The sequence below is a fragment of the Pogona vitticeps genome, chromosome 1 (genome assembly GCF_051106095.1).
Source record: "Pogona vitticeps strain Pit_001003342236 chromosome 1, PviZW2.1, whole genome shotgun sequence".
Lineage (NCBI taxonomy): Eukaryota > Metazoa > Chordata > Lepidosauria > Squamata > Agamidae > Pogona > Pogona vitticeps.
The window spans coordinates 341,725,701-341,749,236 of record NC_135783.1 but is presented as its reverse complement, the minus strand read 5'-3'; the positions used below and the strand labels follow the sequence as shown (position 1 = coordinate 341,749,236).

At 40.8% G+C, this 23,536-nt stretch overlaps 1 protein-coding gene and 1 long non-coding RNA gene across 12 annotated transcripts in view; one reads left to right on the top strand and one right to left on the bottom strand.

The window, feature by feature from the left end:
• The window catches only part of PPP1R13B (protein phosphatase 1 regulatory subunit 13B), an 82,524-nt gene that overhangs the window by 12,617 nt on the left and 46,371 nt on the right, over positions 1-23,536 (top strand). For 6 of the 11 annotated variants that reach the window (XM_072986714.2, XM_078383818.1, XM_078383817.1 and 3 more), the window contains exon 2: positions 10,526-10,673. In XM_072986714.2, the coding sequence (XP_072842815.2) occupies positions 10,526-10,673 (148 nt within the window). Of the gene's footprint in view, positions 1-3,650; positions 4,166-10,525; positions 10,674-23,536 lie in introns of those variants that run through there. The other 5 variants (XM_072986717.2, XM_072986712.2, XM_072986716.2 and 2 more) reach the window with 1 other exon arrangement.
• On the bottom strand, positions 10,738-21,728 carry LOC144586108 (uncharacterized). The gene is made up of 4 exons (XR_013540845.1): positions 20,601-21,728; positions 19,864-20,015; positions 13,271-13,303; positions 10,738-11,285 (listed from the first exon to the last, which is right to left on the bottom strand). It is a non-coding gene; the product is annotated as an uncharacterized LOC144586108 (long non-coding RNA).

The following is a 23,536-nucleotide window of genomic DNA, read 5'->3' as shown; positions in this document are numbered from 1 at the left end:
TAGTTTTAGCTGTTGTGAGTCGCCTTAGGTTCCCATGGGCAGAAAGGCACCATATGAATGATTGATTGATTGAATGAATGAATGAATGAATGAATGAATGAATGAATGAATGAATGAATGAATGAATGAATGAATGAATGAGAACAGAGTATACTCTTAAAAATCTTGTCTTGTTAGGCAAGAATTGTTTATTAACCTCTGTGAGCCATGATGGGTTATTCCTTCTCATATCAACTGGAGTTGTTGAGTACTACCTTTAATTATTTTTTCCCATTTTTGTTACTATTTGAAATACATGCATTGTGCTCAGTTTTCGTGAAATAACAAGCTGACAACTTGAGACTGCAGGATCGTGAAGAGTGTTAGTTCACTGTCTTCAATAGAGTAAAGCTTTACAAGAACTGTAAATGGATCCCAGGTTTCATAAAATTGTGCACTATCACCACTTCCTTGTAGAGTCCAGACTTGAATAGTTAGCTTTTCTGTAAGTCCTGAATACTTAAACAAAAGCTACTTATATTTTGTCATACCAATGAGAAATAGTAATATATGTCATGCTCTTTCAATGGTCTGCAATAACCAGCCTGGCAGCTCAACAGAAAATTGAAACCAGCTGCTTATATAATAAATTCACATTTTCCCCTTGAAACAATGTCAGCATGCTGAGGGAGGGGGCTAAGTTTTTCCTGTCTCTTTAAAATATATATATATTTTTAGTTCCAAAAATTTTGAACCTTGGGACGCAGCCACCATGTGCAATAATATGATCCATAATCATGACAGCCTCTCCAGCACTTAGACTAATTGTGTTATTAATTTCATTTTATATTTGATGTCAGACATCACTTTCCATGTTAATTTGAAACTGTGTTCCCTTATATCTGTGTTTTCAGGCATCCGTGATAGATCGTCCTACGGTTTTCAGAATTCCTTGTGATTGTAAAAATAATTTGTCTTCAATATATATTGGAATAGTTTGCAATAATTAATTCATTTTTGGTAGTTTAATGAACTTAATGAGCTTATGCTGCTATCCATCCAAACCATGATAATTTATATTTTGACCAACCTTTGAGTTATGTAACCTTGTTAAATAGAGATTGCCACTGCACTTTCTCTATCTGCCTGCTTGGTTCAGTTTGACCCTGTAACACAGTGGTCCTCAACCTTGTGCCTCCAGATGTTCTTGGACTACAACTCCCAGAAGCCTACACCACCACCTCTTCCGGCCAGGATTTCTGGGAGTTGAAGTCCAAGAACACCTGGAGGCCCAAGGTTGGGGACCACTGCTGTAACAACAGAGGAAGTATCCAGGGCACTGGCTAGCTGCAGGCTTACTCCACCCTCACTCTGCATGGCTAATAAAGCTGTCAATGAGGTCATGGTTGACTCTACCCTGAACATCATGAACACTTCGCTGAGGGAGGGATGCCTTCCCCCATGTGTGAAGGAAACAATTATCCAGCCCACTGTGAAATGACCTCATTTGGCGACAGATAATATCATGAACTGTAAGCCGATCACCAAAATACCCTTTATGGGCAAAGTGATCAAGGGGGTGATGGAGCAGCTCCAGATATATGCGGAGGAGGAGAATTGCTGTGATCCATTCCAGTCTGGATTCAGGCCTGGTGAGGTACCGAGACTGCACTGGTCACACTTCATGATGACCTTTTAAAAGAGGCTGCCAGGGGAAGACTTATCCTTTCGGTACTCCTGGATCTGCCTTTGATACTGTTAGCCACGGTATTCTCCTCATGTGGGGATCAGGGCTTGGTGCTGAGCAGGTGCTTATTCTTCCTTGAAGGCAGTGTCCAGAGTGTGCAGCTTGGAGATGAGTTGTCAGTCCCTTGGACCCTCAAATTTGGGGTGTCACAGAGGTCAGCAATATTCACAATGTTTTTTAACATCTATGTAAAGCTATCGGGGAGGTCATCAGGAGGTTTGAAGTACATCATCAGTGCACTGATGATAAGCAACTCTTCTCTCTCCCCTTTACAACCTCTGCAGTGGATGCTGTCAGAATGTTGGAGTGGTGCCTGGCTTCATTGTTGGAATGGACCAGGGCCAACAGGCTCAAACTGAACCCTGCCAAGAGGATGCTTATTCTTCTGGTAGGGCCTTGGATAGGTTGGGGTGATTACCACTAGACCTCCTGGATAGGGATTGAGTTTGAAAGCTCAATGTGCTTCTGAACCTGGCTCTGACCTAGGATTCCCAGATTATAGCTATTTCTAGAGCAGCCATCAATCAGTTGAAGTTTATTACCCAACTCTTCTCCTGCCTAGATAAGGGAGCCTTCAGGACATCAGTGCATGCATTGGTCATCTCTTGGACTGTAACTACTGTAACTCTCAGCTTCCCTTGAGGCTGATCCGGAGACTATAGCAGGTCCAGAATGTGGCAGTCAGGCTGGTGGTGGTGATGGTGGGGTGAGTAAATTCGATCACATCGAACGCAGCATCAGGCTCCTAAAAGCACCTGCCTACTGAAGAAACTGCTACCAGTCTTCTTGTGGTAAACTCCTTCTAAATACAGTGGTGCCTCGCATAGCGAGGTTAATCCGTTCTGGATTAACCCTCGCTATGTGAAAACATCGCTGAACGGATCAAGAAAACCCATTGGTTTTCATCGTTTAATGCGTTCCAAATGGGCCGAAAACTCACCGTTCAGCGATGTTTTCCTATGGCCGGCAGCCATTTCCGCGCCCTCCCCTAGCTTACCGAGGGCGCGAAAATGCTGCGCGCGGCCATTTCGGAGCTTCCGGTGGCCATTTTGGAGCCGCCGAGCAGCTGATCCACGGGTCGCAAAGCGAAGGTTGATAAGCGAAACGCTTACTGACCTTCGCTATGCGAGTTTCACCCATTGGTGCCATCGCTTTGCGATCGCAGTTGCGATCGAAAAAACCCCTCGCTATGCGGATTCGTCATTCTGCAGTGCGCTCGTTAAGCGAGGCACCACTGTACACCTTGACTATTTACTCAAGAATGGGACCGGACTTAGCTTGGCCTAATTAGCTTCATCTAAGTATGTTTTGTGGTGTGTGTGTGTGTGTGTGTGTTTGTTTATTTATTTATTTATTTATTTATTTATTTGATTGCTTTATATTTGTGCATACATGTGATCTATTGTTAAAGATATTCTTTATATTTTATTTTATGTTACTCTGGATGTAAACTCCCAGAGTAGTGCCCAGCACTAATTAGCGCTGTATGCAAGTGTAACCTGTAACAAATAAACAAATCCCTATCTAAAGTTGTACTGTATCTCAAAATACGGTAATCCTTCAAGACTGGAGCAGAACATGTTTCCTCATGTTCTGTTCTTAGTTGAAAGAGAGTCATGTATCAATTAAGATTGGTGATAAAGTAAAAGTAAATGGATATAATGTAATGCTGTGATAAAGGGATTGCTTGGACTTGAAGGACAATAGAGAGGAATGAATTTGTACACGGAACCTGATATTTTCTAACCTCAAATTAACACTTTGTCCTATTGGAGCACAATGTTATCATGTTTTATCATGGAAATATTCTGCCATGTGTTGCAGTAATGATTGCTGCTGAAAATAGAGGCTGCAGTTTGGCATTGTATTGATTTTCTAACTAGTATCTGGAACGATCATCTCCATGATTTCAGGGGTTTCAGAGAGAAGTGAAAACAGTTTTTTAAAAATTTGATGTACTGTAATGCAATAATAGCTATAAAATTGCTCATTATTTAGGTGCAACATTTCTTAAACTAAGACGGGAATTATTACTACATGCTGTATGAAAAGAACTAGTCATGTAAGCTTGCCTAATTAGGTGAAACTTGATCCACCATATCTACTTGCTGTCACAACTGTGATCTGTTTTCTTTCATTAGCCTGTGTTATCTTGGCACGTCATTACCTCTTGTGTTCATTTACTTAGCAGACCAGAGGAATATCCATTTATGTAGATTCTCATGCTGAAGCCTGAGCACAGAAACTATTTTAGGTTTCAGCTATCCCTTTTGATTTCATTTGTACAAAATCTTTTTTATTTGGGATTTACACATGAAGAACATTTTAAGAATGATTCTTGAAAGTATTTTGAACACATCAAAAGAGAATGCATGGCAACTGGGAAGGAGTGGTATGGATCAGAAAAGTAGAAAAATAGGCAAAATAATGAAAAGAAAGGTGAGAGTGGACTGACATAACTGTACTTTGATTATTATGACTGCACTTTAAAGTGAGCAACACTGCTTTCATCTTTAAATGAGTTTCTCTTCTGCTAGATTTGCACATGTTATTTTCAAAAATTGCTTCATTTTCATTTTATTTCTGTTTCAATTCTACCAAATAACATTATTTCAGAATTTGCTTACAATCATAATTTGTAGTCTCTGTGTTACAAAATTAGATTCTAGATGTTACAAACCTCTGGTGGTCATTATTAGTAACAAGTAGTTTCTGCTCCTCCTGTTTACAGTATTCCGTATGTAAAATCATTCTTCTAATGAAGTATCATGTACATTATTAGGTTTGTAGTATTTTAGCTTATCATTGCTATTCATGAAAAGAACTGGTTGCTTAATTGTTCTATTAACCAATTTCATTAAAATAAATTAAGGGAGTAAAAAGCATTTTCTGCAAAATACTTTATTCACAGATGCGTTGCCAGAGAATTCTGTGATGAGCTTACTGAGTAACAATGTACAGCTATTTTGTCTCATTTATTTTACAAATGAAGGAAAGTTGAAGCAACAATTTCATATTTGTATTTGAGGTCTCTATTTCTTTACAAGTGGCATATTCCTTCATAAATATTTGTAGGACAAAGAGCACTGCATTATCTTCCATTGAACAAAAGGCTGTACAGGTGAAAGATTCTGAAGTTTATTTGGCATGGTTTGACCTTGCAGTGTTGATTTACAAGGTTGTATGTTGAGCTTTTTTTTTACAACTGACAGTTATGAGTTTTTTGTTCCCTATGAGTATAAATGGAATAAAACCTTACCTTGCCTAGAATACGTAGAAAATTCTAAAATGGTTGTTCTGTATTTTATATATAATATTAATAATCACAAATAATGCAATTAATGTGAAAGATTCAGTTCATAGTATCCTTAGAGTCAGTTCATGTTACCATTGCTTAGTGCAGTCATGAACTCATTCGTTGCGTGGGGTTGGAAACTGGGATGAGCACCACCCCCTATAGTCGGACACGGCTGGACTGAATGTCAAGGAGAACCTTTACCTTTAAGATGAGCTAGTTGAATGCTCATCTTAGCTAGGCTAAGCTTTGAAACTAAGGCTTTTTTTGGGCTGAGGCCACTTTGCAATTACAGTGGACCCTTGACTTACAGACGGCTTGATTTACAGACTTTTTGAGTTACAGACTTCTCTGGCCGCAAAATTTAGGTTTGACTTGCAGACTGAGATTTGACTTACAGACCAGAAAAAAACCAAAATGAAACAAAAACGGCCTGTTACGGGATTAATCGGTTTTCAATGCACTGTAGGTCAATGGAGACTTGACTTACAGACTTTTTGACTTGAGAACCGCCTTCCAATATGGATTAAGTTCTCAAGTCAAGACCCCACTGTATGCTGCAGTATACCCTAACCTCTTCAGTTCCTTCCCCTACAACTTATTTGAAAGTGAGTCTTCTGTTTCATAGCTGTAGAAGTAACCAGACAGCCACAAGAACTGCATTTTTCATGGAAATCTAGGCCCAGAATGCTGCCATGTAGCTCCCCAGGACTGCTTTATCAGGATTGCTGAAGGAGGAAAGAAAAACCCTGCTGGAATGTATGGTTGTGTCTTTGTTTTCAGCGAAGTGGGAAGTCAGCATCAAACTAGCATCCCATGCAGCAACTGGTACTGAATACACTTACTGATGTCTGATCTCAGATTAAAGTTGTTTTACTTTTTGTAGTGGGTGTGAATGCGTGAAGAAAATATGTGGTAATATTGAAGAGAGCTGGCAGCAGATGGAGCTCAATTTTTTGAGTGGATTTGGGCTTACAATATAGTATCTCTCTCTATATATTTTTTCTTTTTTCTCTCTTTTGAAGTCATGCCATCGTGGTAATATCTCGTTTGGAATTTAATTGCTATAATTGTATTTTGTGTGATTTTATGCATGTTATATTGATGTGTTTTTATCGATGTAAGCCACCTTGAGTAGACATAGTCTGGAGGGGCGGGGTAAAAATCAATCAATCAATCAAACAAACAAACAAACAAACAAACAAACAAATAAATAAATAAATCTGTTTTGGAGAAAAGGCAGATTTCCTTGCTTTTGTTCCCCACAGTAATGACTCCTGTCCCAGTTCCAAGAGAGAGATTCTTGATCTGTTGGACAGCTGATTCCTTCCTGTCCCCACCACATACTTTACTTTGTAATAGTGTTTTCTCAACAACAACAATAAGAGCAGTAGCCATGTTACTGTATGATCCAGGTGATTTTGGCCGGCCTTTTTCTCAAGAGACATAGCAGGAACATGAACTCCTGGTTTTGTTGGCAGACCATCCAACACACCGAACTGTTTAATCTCATGGTTGTTGTGGGTTTTAATCTCACTTTTCTCTATAATAGGAATAGTATTAGCATTATTAGTCATTTGTTGCATTAAATGTATGCCTGCCTTTGTTTAAGGACAACATTCAGTAGCCTTCAATCTACATGATCTATACAGTATCTTTATTTAAAAATATTTTTGTACTGCTTTCATTTTAAAAATCTCAGAACTGCTAACAAGAAAAAGAGATATAATAAAAATCAATTTCCAGTGGTGCTGGGGTGGTGATGACGATGATGACAATGACAGTAAAACTACTAGTTAGAAAAACCTAACCAGTAAAATGACAGCTGGGATTAGGGGGAAAGAGAGGCTCTACAAAATGCTATTCTGTGTAGTATGATAAAAAAAAAATCTGAAATCGTTCATATCAAAGATATAGACCTAATTCATCAGAAATAATAGAGCAATAGTACTTTTGAAAGCTACTACAGACTGTAGTACAGTACCTCTTTTTTCCATAGAGGCCTTAGACTTTTTTGCACCAGAAACATGAAGTGTTGTGAATTGTTTTTTGTTCTAGTGAGGAGACAAGATCTGTTAAAATGTAACCATCTGAGTTTGGTTTTTCTTAATGGTTGCTTTAAAAATTGTGTTTTAGGCCGTAACTTAATTTTATTATTTCTTTTTCATAAAGATTTTTTTCCTGAGAGAAAGACATTGTGAAGAAAGTATTTGGTCTGAAATACATTGAAACATAAAAACCTATTAATTTTCATATGGAGGCAGTATAAAAAAATAATTATGGGCTAATGTTAAAGATAAAAATGAGGATTTTTAATTTCTAAACTACTGGAAGAATGCAAGGTTATTTTAGTTTATGCTTTTCTTTCTTTTAAAATGAAGTTAACTTCTTGAAAAAGGATGATTCTTCTTAAGGAACTGGGGCTATGACTAAGTTGAAGTAATACATTTGAACTTGAGAGATGAGTTTTAGGAAGCAGCTAAGTCACAATTATCTCAGATCCAGGCATTTACTGCTGTTGTGCTAAGAGCTTGGGCAGGCTCCCTAATAATATGCCTCCCCCCCCGCCCTCCGAAACAACAGACCCCCTCTCCCACGAGATTACAGTCTGCTTCTGAAATTCCCCAGTGTTGGGAAAGAGTTTATGTGGAGGCTGCCATTCAAGAAACACAAGGTTAAGGTTAACTCTTCCAACTATCATGTGGAACTAGTAGTACGCTTTTCCAGATTTGGGATAGTGTTTGCCTTATTGTCCTTTGTCATGACAAATAAAGTTAATTTCCGGAACACAGCCAAACAGCCTGAAAAACCCACAACAACAATCAGATCCCGGCGGTGAAAGCCTTCAAGAACAGAAAGTTAATTACTGTTTCATTATTGTTGAGGGTTTGGCCAAAAGACCAGTTTCCTTCTGATGCTAAGATTTGGGCTTGCCCTTGATTTTTTTTAAAGCAAAATACCTTCCTTCCTGGCTCTTCTGGATTTCCCAGTAGATCTCGGTTCCATCAGACTGCATTATGTAACTTAATAAGTGCTTAATTATAAGTCATGTATGTATATATTGTTTTGTTCACTGACTGTAGCACAATGATTAAGAGCATCAAATTAGAGCCTGAAGTTTCAGGTTCAGCCATAGCATCACTTGGTAGTTTGTTTATTGTCACCACAGAATGCCATCTGTAATGAAGCCTTTCTATTCCATTGTTTTAATATAGAAAGCTGTTTAATGTGTTACAGATGGCAGGTTCAATGTGCCAAAGCAGAACATGTATGACATAGTCCTGTTTACAGAGTTCTGGTCCCCAAAGGTTTTGGCATCACAGACCCATATTGGAAACCCTTAATGTCCCACCTCTCCTTTACTAACACTTTCAATCTATCATAATTTAAAATTAAAAGTACAGTATACAAAAAAATATACTAAAATAATTTAAAATTTAAAATAAGCATAAATAAACTCAGCTGGTGAGCACATGGATAAAGGTCCTGTGACTGTGTTCTTTCTTGCCTGGTTCTTCATTTTCCTTCATTTCCTCTTGTTTATGTGGCTTGTCATCCTATAGCCATATTTGTGTGGCTATTAGCCACGACCCCCCCCCCCCCACACACACACAGTTGAAGAGCTACAGGGCTCTTGCTCTTTGCTGTCCCTGTTCCTTACTTGCTGTATGCTGATATTTGAGAGGCTATTTCTCTTTCTTATCCCCTCTATTGTTTCTTGTTTGCCTGCAGTCATGGTTGTCTCCAGGCAAATGCTTTGAAGCCATGTAGCAGTGGCTAGTGTTGAGCAATGCCAGGTGGCAGCTCTATTTACATGTAGTTCTCCGTTTCCATCTCTCCCATTTTCTTACCACTTGATTGTAGCCGCTACCCCTGGTGGAAATGCTAAGTTGTGACATTTCCACTAGGGGTAGGTGGAAAGAGCTGTGTGTTTATTGAGGGCCAGGGCAACTTCTTTGTCTTGTTGGCCGATCACCCCTGCAGTTGAATTTCAACCTGTTTGTCTGGAGATCCCACTGACAGACACATCTTCTGGTGAATGAGATTTCTTGGCTTAGTAAAAGATAAAGGGAATTATGAGGAGGAGGATCCACTTAGATGCCTTCAAGTCTTTGTTCTGGAGATGATTTCCTTGCCATGTCTCTTTGGAATATGTTCAAATTCCCTATATTGTTTGATCCATCTTGTCTCACAGCCATTTGAATGTCTTGCTGCCCCTCTCCCAAGTATCACTAGTGTTAAGAGTCTCACTCCTGCTATTCTGAAAACAAATACTGAATCCCCCAATTTAGGAGCCGTGGTTTTGAGATAGCACAGGCTTTCCTTCTATGGAGTCTTCTACATATGAACATGTTGGCCTCACATCTTGATTCTTCACCAGACTCTGCAACTTCTTCAGTTTTTTTAGCCATATGGTAGAAGATTACTTCTTTCTGTGCCACTTTTACAGAGTAAAAGTCATTCACAGATTTTCCTTTCCAGCTCAAGGTATGCTGATTGTGAAGTCATCCCATTTGCTGTAGTATTCTAAGGAGTTGATAAACCTCAGATATTGTTGTCTGCCTGAAATTGCACAAATAACAGTCACTATATGTGCTACAAGATGAGGCTGATAGCCGTTTTTTTGGCTTGGTGTGTTACCTGTTGTGTGAGTTTGATCTGAGATTGATATTTTAAAACATCTTGTCTTAAGAAGTTTCTCCAGATCCTGTTACCTTTAAGTAATTACCTTAAGTAGTTACCTGAAGTAGTTACGCTGACATAAAAGAAATGTCATAACTTTTTGAGGTGAATTGCCTTAACTTAAGAAACATTGTGGATATTATGTGTTGCATACTGACTTGTGTGACTCAGCATGCAAATGATAATGTTTATAGTGATTTCATAAGGGGCAGTTTGCCTCCAAATGTTATGCCATTTACATAGCTACACAGGAGGATTTTGTCCAGTAGTTTAGAATCAGATGTACTCTTCTGTGAACAGATAATGTCTTCTGTTCTTGGGAAGTCTGATTCCCCACAATGTATGTATTGTGATTTGTGACTTTTCACAGACTTCTTAAAATTTAAGTTGCAATATTGTTGAAGGTCATGCAGTGGAAACTTTTAATTCCTTTGAGCTCCGATTATTAGTACAGTATATGAGAATAATCTCCCCTGGCTGTTTGCAGTTAATTGAGATAGTGGAAAAAGTAGGTTTTGTTGGGATTGTAATCATAAACAACCCCGAATCATGAAATACTACTGGTATGTGGGTTTTTACTGTCAAGTAGATAGTAGCAAGCAGATAGTGAAATAGATTTTTAAAATTATTTCTTCTCCTTACTGTTTTAGTTTCTTCTTTTGTAGTTCTAAGGGGACATTTGTCTAATTTTGTAAAGCTGCTCATGTCCTCTAACTTTAAAATAATTTCTTAAAGGTAATGGACTAAACTGTATTTATGCATCCTCTATGCAAGCAAGAAACTGTCCTACTTTTAATGATCATGTTTTCTTACTTTTCCAGATGATATTAACTGTGTTCCTGAGCAACAATGAACAGATTTTGACTGAAGTGCCAATTACACCTGAAACAACGTGTCGAGATGTAGTGGAGTTTTGCAAGGAACCAGGAGAAGGTAGTTGCCATCTTTCTGAAGTGTGGCGTGGAAATGGTAAGTTTTTTTAAAAAGTCTAAATCCAGTAGTTTTAACTGGGGTAGATTCGTTGAATGAATGAATGGGGTTTCATAAGTTAGCACTTACATTAATTCCGGTGATATAATGAGTCTGCTCCAATTGGGTCTGACAGTTGGATTTAGCCATTAGTATTCTGAACGACAGACCCTGATGTTGGGAAAGTGTGAAGGCAAGATGAGAAGAGGACGACAGAGGACGAGATGGATGGACAGTGTCATCGAAGCTACCAACATGAATTTGACCCAACTCCGGGAGGCAGTGAAAGACAGGAGGGCCTGGCGTGCTCTGATCCATTGGGTCAATAAGAGTCGGACACAACTTAATTACTAAACAGCAACAACAAATTCTGAACGAGTTGTTCCATGCTGTAACTTGTACTTTTACAAAACATTCATATGGTGTTATGCCAAAATTACTGTTTTTATTTTTCCTGAAGATATGAATCCTTCTTTGTCTCTCCAATGCTTCCTGATTTCATCAGTTCTCACATCTTTCAACATAGGAAGACAATGTATTGTCCTTTTATTCTCAGCCACCTCCTTTAGGCTCAGATTGAGAAATTAGTTCCAAATTGTCAAGAGGTGCTTGCTAATATGAAAATCAGAAAATAAAAATAAAAATAAAGGGTTTAGATATGTGGGAATTGCATTGAGATGCTGTGCTTTGTCTTCGGTAATAATTATTGATTTATTAATCCATTTATTTGATACAGTGGTGCCTCGTTTAACGATTACCTCGTTAAACAATGAAACCGCTTGACGATGAAGTTTTTGCAATCACTTTTGCGATTGCAAAACGATGTTCTAATAGGGAAAAATTGCTTAACGATGATTGGTCCCCTGCTTCGGGAACCGATTTTTCGCTAGACAATTATTTTAAAACAGCTGATAGGTGGCTCTAAAATGGCTGCCTGCTATGCAAAATGGCTCCCTGCTGTGATTTAGGACAGATTCCTCGCTTTACAGGCACCGAAAATGGCCGCCCCTATGGAGGATCTTCGCTGGACGCTGAGGTATTTAGCCCATTGGAATGCATTGAACCGGTTTTCAATGCATTTCAATGGGCTTTCTCGTTTCACTTGACGAGGATTTCGCTTAACAGCGATTTCAACGGATCAAATTATCCTCATCAAGCAAGGCACCACTGTACTTTTCTAAAAACATAGTCTTACCAAGGTGATTTATTGCACAAAACCAGTACAATTCTGATAACAAAATATTCACAAAATCACATAACTGTTTAAAAATAAACCACTTACAATAAAATAAAATTCATATCAGCAACAAATTCCATAATGTCTTACAGTTAAAAGCAGGCAGAACACCTATTTTAAAACCATCTTAAATGTAATTGAACATGTACACTACTATATATTTCATGGGAGGGACTTCCATAAGGTAGGGCCCACACTGGAATACCTGCTCTTGCTGATACCCTGCTATGTTTTAGAATCAGATATATTATTAGTTATTCTGAATTCTTAAAATAATCACACATTAATACAAATACACACAGTGATTAAGATAACCTGGGTTTACATTATTTAGGATTTTAAGGGCAAGAACCAACTTATTGAATTAGATCTGATAATATATCTACAACCATTGCCACTAATATTCATTCATTCATTATTTTGACTTGCATACTCTCCCATAGAACAATGCACTAATGTAATACTATTTCGCTGTCCAGCCTACAATAGGGAAGTAATTATCTGTACCAGCTGAAATTTTCAAGTCACCTTCTAAGGTGCTCCCACATCGAGTTCATTACCAAGGCCTTGTCTGAATATCTACAGAGTACATAATTGAAGCCGGTTCTGCTTTCCCTAGGTAATGTCACAGCTGACAAAACATAGTTTATCAACATAGTTTTTAATGTATAATTTATTTTGTTTTTAAGTCTAATTTTTTAACACTGTGAGCTGCCTTGAGTTCCCTTATTGGGAGAAAGACAGCCTATAAATAAGACAAATAAATAGATAAATATAAAAATAATCCTGAGGTTAGGCCCCTCAGCTGTTGATACCAGCTATGCTACCATAAACAGCACCGTCAAGCTGTGGACATGGTTCTTCAAGGAGCTGCAGTCCTATTCAATTCCAGTTTCGTCCTTCTGTCCAGATTAGCAGAGTCTCCCTCCCAAATACGCCTGTCTTTTTTGCTTTAAACTTTTCCAAATACTTCTAATTACTCAGAAGATCCACATGCCCACCTGGAAATAATACATAAAGTTGTGTATCATCTGTCACATAATAGCTCAGAGTTCTGATTATTTCTTCCAGTGCATTTTTGTACATATTAAATAGCACGAGGACAAGTTTAATTTTGCGATATCACACGTTACCTCTTTCTTCTTCGTGGTATCTGCAGTTGACATACATGGTTTCTTGCACCTGCTTAGAACAGACCACAGAAACTTCCAGAACTCAGTAGCCTCAAATGTCTTTCCTCCTCCTGTTTCTATCATGTATGCCCAGCCATTCTTTCATTCCTTTATCCATCATGTCAGTAACATCTACAGAATATCAGAATCCATACAATAGCCTATTAAAAACTTCTTACTTCACATACCTTGTTTTTCCTTCAGTGTCTTTCCATCATAACCTGCATAAGAAAAAAAAAGGAATGGAAAAGGAAAGGAAAAACAGTTGTTGTTGTCTTCCTATCCTTCCACTAACGGATTATCCTGCCTTTTATATGGTTTCAACAGCATTAATTTTTTAAAAAAATGCTCAGAGAGTGGACAAATAGCTTTATTGCCTAAGGGAGGACTATTTGACATAAAACTTTGTAAAAATTTTACTGGAGTGGCTTTGAGAAATCAGTAATCATATTTGAAGTTATTTCTTTAGGAAAAAATCTCTTAAAGCCTCAGAATCTGCATCTTAGCAAACTAAAAAAGCATCTTCAAAGCAGTCAGATTCAAATTCACAGTCACCATTGAGGCATTCATGCTGCCAAACAGACCTTTTTGCACCTTCTTACTACAATGCTTCTCTATATTACTATGCAGGCGTTGATTGGCTAGATGTCATGCAAAGATCATTGTAGACATACTGTAGACTGATCTGTAAAGAATGTGGCAACAGCAATAACTTTATGAAGGCATGCATGGTTAAGATCTGCAGGGGTGACAGAAGACTCCAGATCAAGAATCAGAGCTCTCCCCTTTGATGGGGAAGGTCTGTTTAATAGACAGATGAGATCATGGAAGATCTATTTAAAAAGAAAACAACTGCTAGGCAGATAGGCATTAATATGAACCAAAAACATTGGTGGAAAGATACTATCCAAATTTCAGAAATAAGTCACCATCAAAGAAATTTCACAGTTCCAAACACTTAACACCACCACAACAGCACAGGGAACAAAATTAGTGCAGCAAGCTCAAGTGCTCTTTGACAGCTAGAACACTGGACAAGAAAAACAAGCATGATCATTGACTTTTCTCTCACCAAGAACAGCAACATAACAGAATTATACTGTTACATAACAGCACTGATGTTACCTGTCTGTCATGGGTTTGGAGGGAAAGTTCCATCCTATGGGGAGTGGAAGGCGGGACATCAGGAGGAGGGGCTGTACTGTATAAATATGTGATGCCTGTGTGGTGAAGGGAGATGATGCTGAGACACTGGGAGACACTGGGTTGTGACGAAGCAGCAGCTGGGAAGAAGAAGCTGTTGTGGGAGTCTGTGTGTCAGACAGGGTACTACTGTGTGTCAGAGTACCAACCTGATAGGTTCAGGTGTCTGTTGGGTAGCCAGAACTGATAGGTTCAGGGTCTGTGCTTTAAGTTAAGGGTTCTGGGTGAACCAAACTGTATGCTTGTATGAGTGAGAATAAGCCACGTTACTTTATCTTATTTACCTGATTGTTTATTTTTCCCTGTGTGTATTTAAAATAAACCTTATTCTTTTTATTGTTTAAAAATCCATCCCTGGTCTGTGTGACTTCTTAAGGGAATGGTTGGTGGCAGCTTAGTGTAACTGTGTGGCAGATCCCAGTAGGTCTGGGTTTGTCACATTGATTGGTGTCCAGCGTGTGGGATACGACTGGTCCAGTTGTCCAGTGGTCCAGCAAAGCCTTGGCAAGTGTGCCTAGAGCAAGGGGGGTCTAGTCAGGGACAGTCTGAGGCGCGTAGGTAATCTTCTAGGTGTACCTCACGGGGAGGTGCGCTAGTAGAAGAACGTGCCAACTGGGGAGACTTAGATTAAGGTGCTCTGAGGCAGCCTAGTTTTGGCGGGAAAAAGCTGAGGCAAAACTGCGTAGTAACAGTGATCTAGCTTGCCAGCTGAGAGGCCCAGCAGAGGGGGGTAGGCTCTGACTCGATACTGTTGCAAGTTTAGTGCTGAAGAACAGCAGCAATCTCTAGGGAGAGCTGGTTCTGAGGCAAGAAGGAAAAAAGTGGTCGTTTTATTTTGAGGCTTGACTTTTTAAAGCAGCCTGTTCTGAGGGGGGATTATGCCCTTGACTCGAAGCCAAGTAGCAGACATGAGTGAAGTGAAAGACCCCCAGATTGACCAAGGTTCTGAGGATGAATTTGGCTCAGTGCAGGGTGACAGCACAGGAGAGCAGAACCCAGAACTTAGAAAATTGCTCATAGCCCAACAGCATGAACTGAGGATGAGGCAATTTGAAATGGAGGAAAGGGAAAGAGAAGAAAGGGAAAGGGAAAGGCAGAGGCAATTTGAAATAGAGAAATTGGAAAAAGAAGAAAGATTAGAGAGAGAGAGAATGGAGAGGGAAGAAAGAATGGAGAGAGAGAAAATGGCGTTTGAATTAAAAAAATTGGAACTGATGAATCAGAACAATAATAATAATAATAGGGATTCTGAGGGAGGCCAATTGTCTAAGGCTGACCTGAAGAAATTCCCTGTGTACCACAAGGGAGATTGTCCCGAGGTGTTCTTTTCCTTAGTGGAAAGAGCGTTTGTGGACTTCTCAGTGAGGGAAACTGAGAAGATGACCATCATGCGATCTTTAATCAGTGGTAGCCTGGCTGAGGTCTATGCCGAGATGCCTGAGGAACTGATGAAAGATTTTGCAGAGTTTAAGAAACTGGTGTTTGCAAGACATGGGATAAATGCAGAGCAGCTGAGACAAAGATTCAGGTCCCTAACCAAAAAGCCAGAGCAGACTTTCACCCAAGTGGGGGCCCAATTGGTGAGGCTGCTTGAGAAATGGCTATCGCAGGAGGGGACAGCGACCTATGAGCAGCTTAAAGACTTGATAGCACTGGAACAGTTCTATTCAGTCCTGCATGGGGAATTGAAATTCCAGGTGAGGGAAAGGAAACCGAAATCTGTGGCAGCAGCCGCAGAGATCGCGGATTTTATTTCCCAAATAAGAAAGCCCTTGGGTGAGGGGAAATCTGTAGGTAAACCCAAAGAAACCTACAGCAAGTACTCTCAGGGACCAGGGAAAAGCCAGCAAGGGGGAGGGGCCCATGGTGAAGGGAAGCCCTCAGACATGAAACCAAGACCTCAGATTTTGGAGGGAAAACCAAAACAAGATGAGAGAGAATCAAAATACACCAGAAAATGTTATTTCTGTCAGGGAAAGGGTCATCTAATCTCAGAGTGTGAGAAATTGAAGCAGCTAAAAGGAATGGTGCCTCAGGAGTCTAGTGGAACCAAGCCAAAAGCTGTGTTCTGTGTCCAGAAAGAGCAAGGCTCAGTGTCACTGAGGGAGCCGGTTGCCATGACTACTCAGTCTGGAACAGCTACCTCTGCTGATCAGGCTGAGGAAAATGGTCCTCTTGTGGAGGTAAAGCGCTGCTTGCTGGTGAAAACAGATTCTCAGCTGTTTGAGACAGCCGGGGTGGACGTAGGAATACTTGACCGTCAGTATAGGGGGCTGCGGGACACTTGTTCCCAGGTAACCCTGTGCCATCCAGATATCATCCCTAGGGAGTTTATAATCCCAAATGAGAGCATAAAGGTGGCAGGGATTGAGGGGCAGGTAATCTCTCTGCCAGTAGCAGAGGTACCTGTCAACTTTCAAGGCTGGAGGGGAGATTGGCGGCTAGCGATTTCATCGACTCTGCCAGCAGCCGTGCTCGTGGGAAATGACCTGGCTGAACATGTGAAACGGGTGCTAGTGATTACACGCTCACAAGCCACCACAGGGACAGTTCAGGGGGGTAATGATGAGCCAGAGACGGAAGCAGGTGGGGGAAGTTCAGAAGCTGTGGTGGAAACCTTAACCACAGACAGCAGATTTGGACAGGAGCAAAAGGCAGACGCCACTCTCCAAAAGTGTTTTGAACAGGTGACTGACGCTCAGCTAACACCTGAAACCCCAGTGAGATTTCTGGAGGAAAAGGGGATTTTATATAGAGAAACCCTGAGGAATATCTCAAAAGGGGGAGATGGGATCAGAAGTCAGCTGGTGGTACCTGAAAAGTATCGCCCCATGATCTTACAAAGGGGTCACTCTGACATGTTTGCTGCCCACTTAGGGGTGAAAGGGCCCCTTGATTTGATCAAACAAAATTGGGAGCAGATCACCCAGGATGACCCACAAGACGTTGTGACATACATAGACACCTTGATGAATGACCTAAGGAGAAATCTAGAGCTGGCAGCAGAAAACCTGCAAGCTCAGAAGGTCAGACAGAAAACATGGTATGACCACAAAGCTAGAGAGAGGCACTTTGACCCAGGGGAGGAAGTGCTTTGGCTTAGGCCCTGCAGAGAGAATAAACTGCAGCTCAAATGGGCAGGACCATATAGGGTCATTTCCAAGATGTCAGACCTGAACTACCTAATAGAGCAGGAGGAGAACCAAGCAAGGAGGGTGGTTCATGTGAATGCCCTAAAACCCTACTACAGAGGGGAACAGAGGGTTTTATTCGCGATAAAAGCAGCTGAGAGTGAGGAAGCTGAATTACCCTTCTGGGAGGGTAGAGGGGAAGTAAAATACAACCCAGAGGAGGTAAAGATCAGTCCTGCACTCACCCAAGACCAGCAGCAAGAACTAAAAATGCTGCTTAGTAAATATCAACAGGTGTTTTCCAACAAGCCGGGGATAGTGAAGGGAGTGATGCATCGGATCCACACAGGGGATGCACCCCCGCAGGCAGTATCCCCATACCGAGTAACGGGACCCTATAGGGACAAGGTGCGGAAGGAGCTGGACGAGATGCTTAGGGAGAACATAATCGTCCCCTCTTCTAGTCCTTGGTCCTCTCCGATAGTCCTTGTGGACAAGCCTGATGGGAGCATTAGGTTTTGTGTCGATTACAGGAAATTAAACCGTGTAACCACTCCTGATGCCTACCCAATGCCCAGGCTAGACAACCTGATTGAAACCATAGGGGGTTGTCGGTTCATCTCATCATTGGACCTGGTAAAGGGATATTGGCAATTAAGAATTGATCCCAGGGATCAAGAAAAGACTGCCTTTTGCAGCCCTTTTGGTCTCTATGAGTTTCGAGTCCTGAGCTTTGGTCTCAGAAATGCACCAGCCACATTCCAAAGGCTGATGGACCAGACCTTGGCAGGGCTCAGTGACTTTACAGTGGCCTACATTGACGACATAGGGATCTTCAGTAATACCTGGGAAGATCACCTGATACACCTGGAGTTAGTGCTGCAGAGGCTAAGTGCAGCAGGGCTAACAGTAAAGGCCAGCAAGTGTCAGCTGGGTAGCCCAGAAATAAAATACTTGGGTCACATAGTAGGGGGAGGAGTGATAAAACCCCTGGAGGCCAAAATAGAAGCTGTTCGTGATTGGCCTAGACCCAACACCAAGAAAAAAGTCAAATCATTTCTTGGGTTGGTGGGCTACTACAGAAAGTTCATCCCGAGGTTTAGCGAGATTGCGGCTCCGCTGACCGATCTGACGAGGAAGAAGGCTGATGACCGCATCCCGTGGACCAGCGACTGTGAGGCGGCGTTCCAGAGGTTGAAGGAGGCGCTCGTCCAGTATCCAGTGCTGCGGGCTCCAGACTTCGACCGGGAGTTCATCATCTACACCGATGCGTCTAACAGCGGGGTAGGAGAAGTTCTGTGCCAGGAGGATGAGAATGGTGACCAGCATCCAGTGTCCTACCTGAGTAGGAAACTTCAAAAAGGTGAGAGACATTTGGCAACCGTGGAGAAGGAGTGTTTGGCCATAGTCTACGCGATCCAGAAGGCCAAGCCTTACATCTGGGGAAGACATTTTGTTCTGTGCACTGACCATTCACCACTGCAATGGTTAAAGACAATGAAAACCCACAATAGCAAACTTATGAGGTGGGCTTTAAACCTACAGGACTATGACTTTGAAGTGAAGGTGGTCAGAGGGTCAGTGAACTGTGTTGCTGACGCCTTATCAAGAAGACCTGAAGAATGAAGACGGCGAAAGAACATGGACTATGTGTATATAATGATGACAAAAAGTAAAATGTACCTGTTTTTTTGAATTTGGTTTGTATGAATAAAGGTAAATTGATGTAATGTATATGGTAAATGTTTAAATGCATAATTGCTATGGTTAACTTAGAATGTAAGTTTAAGTAAGTATAATATGGTATGTATAACTGTTGTTGTGTGTTTTATCAAGGTTGTTTTTTGGTGAAAAGCACGTTAGCTTTCCCCCTACAAAACAACTTATAAAGAGGGGAGGTGTTACATAACAGCACTGATGTTACCTGTCTGTCATGGGTTTGGAGGGAAAGTTCCATCCTATGGGGAGTGGAAGGCGGGACATCAGGAGGAGGGGCTGTACTGTATAAATATGTGATGCCTGTGTGGTGAAGGGAGATGATGCTGAGACACTGGGAGACACTGGGTTGTGACGAAGCAGCAGCTGGGAAGAAGAAGCTGTTGTGGGAGTCTGTGTGTCAGACAGGGTACTACTGTGTGTCAGAGTACCAACCTGATAGGTTCAGGTGTCTGTTGGGTAGCCAGAACTGATAGGTTCAGGGTCTGTGCTTTAAGTTAAGGGTTCTGGGTGAACCAAACTGTATGCTTGTATGAGTGAGAATAAGCCACGTTACTTTATCTTATTTACCTGATTGTTTATTTTTCCCTGTGTGTATTTAAAATAAACCTTATTCTTTTTATTGTTTAAAAATCCATCCCTGGTCTGTGTGACTTCTTAAGGGAATGGTTGGTGGCAGCTTAGTGTAACTGTGTGGCAGATCCCAGTAGGTCTGGGTTTGTCACATATACCTCTTCATTTTTTCAGCTGGTGTCTTAGTGCCTTTTATCAACTCCCGGTACATTGTCACCAGCAATGCTTGGGTCTTATCCATCTTGGTCCAGGGTTCAGGTATAGACCTTATCCAACATGCCATATCTGTACCACCACACCAGCAGATGTCCTGAAAGAAGAGATCACAACTTTACTCAGAAAGTGTGTAGTAACCCAATGTCCCCGTCAAATGTGAAAGATGTACCCTGTTTTCCCGAAAATAAAACCTAACCTGAAAATAAGCCCTAGTATGATTTTTCAGGGTGCATGTAATATAAGCCTTATCGCCAAAATAAGCCCCAGATAAGTGAAACCCCACCCTTCACCATTGTGCAGCATTGTGCAGCAATCAGAAGAAGATGGCATGACTGGTAAAACATCCTCTTAAAATAAGCCCTAATGTGTTTTTTGGAGCAAAACTTAATATAAGACCCTGTCTTATTTTCAGGGAAACACAGTATATTATCCCCGATTCATCCCATTACCCAGAAAGACTGATGGTTTGTGGTTAGTCTAGATCTCAGAGTAAATAAATTCAGTTTTGTGTGGTACAGTGTTGTGTTTGAAGAACGTCTACTTCCATATCTTCATAAGACCAGATCACAGTCACTGTCTGCGTTTGCAATAGGCAAGGAGGCATATGAGTTCAAAGTGCTTCCCTTCGGCTGACCAACAGTCCCAAGAGTATTTATGCATGGTGCCAGTGGCAACTTACCTTCAGACACATAGAATCACCACTTCCTGTACATGGATGATTGGCTCCTGGTGGCAGACACTCAGAACACTTTTCAGAGCAACATGCAATCCACATACCACCTGCACTCAAATTTTTGCCTCTGTCAACTTGCTGAAATCTCCTCTTGTTCCATCAAAGCAAATCTAACACATAGAGGCCATTCTCTAATTAAACACAACATGGGAATACCTTTCAGAAGAGAGAATGCAAAAGAAAAGAAAAGTCAACAGTACAACAGAGCTGTGTGGAAGGACTTCAGTGACAACTCATTTGGTACAGAAGCTGCTCAGTCTCATGGCACCCACCACTGCCGTCTTGCTTCCTGATAAACTTCCAACAACAGAAAACACTCTCAGTTCAAAAAGATTATAGTCTCAGTGGATGTCACCAGACAACTACAGTGATGAACACCAATACCACATCTTATGATGGGTATACTGTTCCAACAGCTACAGCTGTCAGTCCTTGTAACAGGGGATGCTAATATGATAGGTTGGGAAGCTCACTGCAGTCTGGATAATGAATGGGAGACATCCCATCAATTATTTGGAAACACAGCAGCTTTCAAACTTCTGTTGTCAACACAGTTGGGCAAAACTAATGTATCTTGTCAGTAAACAAGGAGGCAAGAGATCTGTCCTTTCCCTGCTTACCATTCATCTCTGGGAATGGTGTGTATCTAGGCACATTTTTTCTAATGTCCACATATAGAGGAGAACAATCAACAGGCAGATTGCCTGTGCAGAACACTAAACTGAGTAGCATGAATGGGAATTATCTCATCAAGCTTTTAAGATGATAACTGATGGCGAATTCTGCAAGGTGACATATTTGCATCTCACACCAATTGCAAATGCACAGGGTCAACATTTGATGGGAGATGTTGTCACAGTTTGTTGACAGAGAACTCTGATGTACTTATCCATATCTTATTTCTTGATTCATCAGTTGTTGATCAAACTCAGACAAGAGAAGACAAATGCTGTTCTTTTCGCACCCTAGTAGCCGTATCAACCGTGGTTTGACACATTACTCCTAATGGCAAGCAACATATTCAGATTGCCTCTCTGCCTGGACCTTCTGATATGCCAGAACAGCACAGTTTGTCACCCAAATGGTAGATCACGTGAAACTCACTGCTTGGAGAACTTGTTACCAGTAAGACAGATAATTCAGTTGGGAATTACCATCTACAAAATGTTCTTATGAATATAAATGAAATGTTTGTTACCTTGGCAGAATCTGTCAATGTCTTGCTACACCTGACTACTCAAGGGAGAACACTATTTTTCAACTGCATCTTTAGGAGACTGGTTTATCTCATTTATCTCACAAGGCAGCTGTTGTGGTACATAATCTGGCAGACTATCCTTCATCAAAATTGTTCTCAGACATAGCATTTAAAAGATTTCTAAGGCATTTGGTTAATAATTATCCTGATGTGAAATCTTCTCCTTCACCATGCTCTATGTTGGTAGTGCTGACACAGGTAATGAAGTCTCCTTTTGAGCCCATGCTGACATCAAATTTGAGATTATTGACAATGAAAAACATTATTTCTAGTTGCAATAATATCTGCTGTGGAGCCAATGAACTTTGTGTATTGAGCCGTGACTCATCTTATCTGCACTTCCGTAAGGACAAGGTCATTTTGTAACCAAATATTATGTTTCTTCATAAAGTTGTTAGTCCTTTTTATACATTGCAACCATTAATATTGCCAACTTTTTAATCAGTTTCCTCAGACACCAGTAGAGCAATAGCTACATACTATGAATGTTGGGAGACATTTGAAGTTTTATATTATGAAGACTAAAGACTTCAGGACATCCTCAAGGCTTTTTGTCTGTTACCAAGGGCCCCATAAAGGACAGGCTGTGTCATCCTAGTGTTTGGCCAGCAGGGGGTTATGTTGCTGATTCAGTTGGGTTATGATAGAATAAAAATACCTTTGCCAGGTACTTCTGGAAGTCATTCCACTAGACAGGAGACAGTGTTGGCCATTTCCACAAATGTCAGAAGGTTTGTGGAGTTGTTCATGCTGACAGCTTTTGTAAAGCCTTATAAGTTATACTTTCGTGTACAGTTGGATGCCTTTTTCAGCCGTGCAGTTTTGTTTTCTGTGTTGGTGTGACACCCTGCTATTTAGTAACTGAAGTTGTTAGTCACCCCTATGTATGAATCATAGAGATTACAAAGAGGAGAAATTACTTACCTGTAACTATAGTTCTTTGAGTGGTCATTTGTGAGTTCGCACAACCTACCCTCCTCTCTGCTCTTGACATGCCTGTATTTAAATGTTTCTGAGTGGCAGGCAGAATGGGATGAAAGGAAATAGCTGGGCATGCACAATAGGGGTAGGAAAATACAAGATGTTAAAGGCTACTGAGCTCTGGAAGTTTCCATGGTCTGGTCTGTGCAGATGCAAGAACTCATGTGTTAGATTCAGAGATGACTACTCATAGAACTACAGTTGCAAGTAAGCACCTGTCCTTCTCTGAATTGTCATTATTATGTATTTGTGATGATAGAATATAATTCCTATATAGCTAAATGTGTACCTTTAGTCTTGAATGTGTAGCTTATATTGTTGTGATGAGTTTCTCGGAGTTGAAGAAGTTGTCTAGCCACCTACTTTTGGCATAAGATAATTTCTTTAATTATCACAAAGTAACATTGGTTTTTCAGGGACATTAGTTTTTCAGGGACGTGGTGGCGCTGCGGGCTAAACCGCAGAAGCCTTTGTGTGCTGCAGGGTCAGAAGACCAGCAGTCGTAAGATCGAATCCACGTGACGGAGTGAGCTCCCGTCGCTTTGTCCCAGCTCCTTGCCAACCTAGCAGTTTGAAAGCATGCAAATGTGAGTAGATAAATAGGTACCACCCCGGTGGGAAGGTAAACAGCGTTCCGTGTACA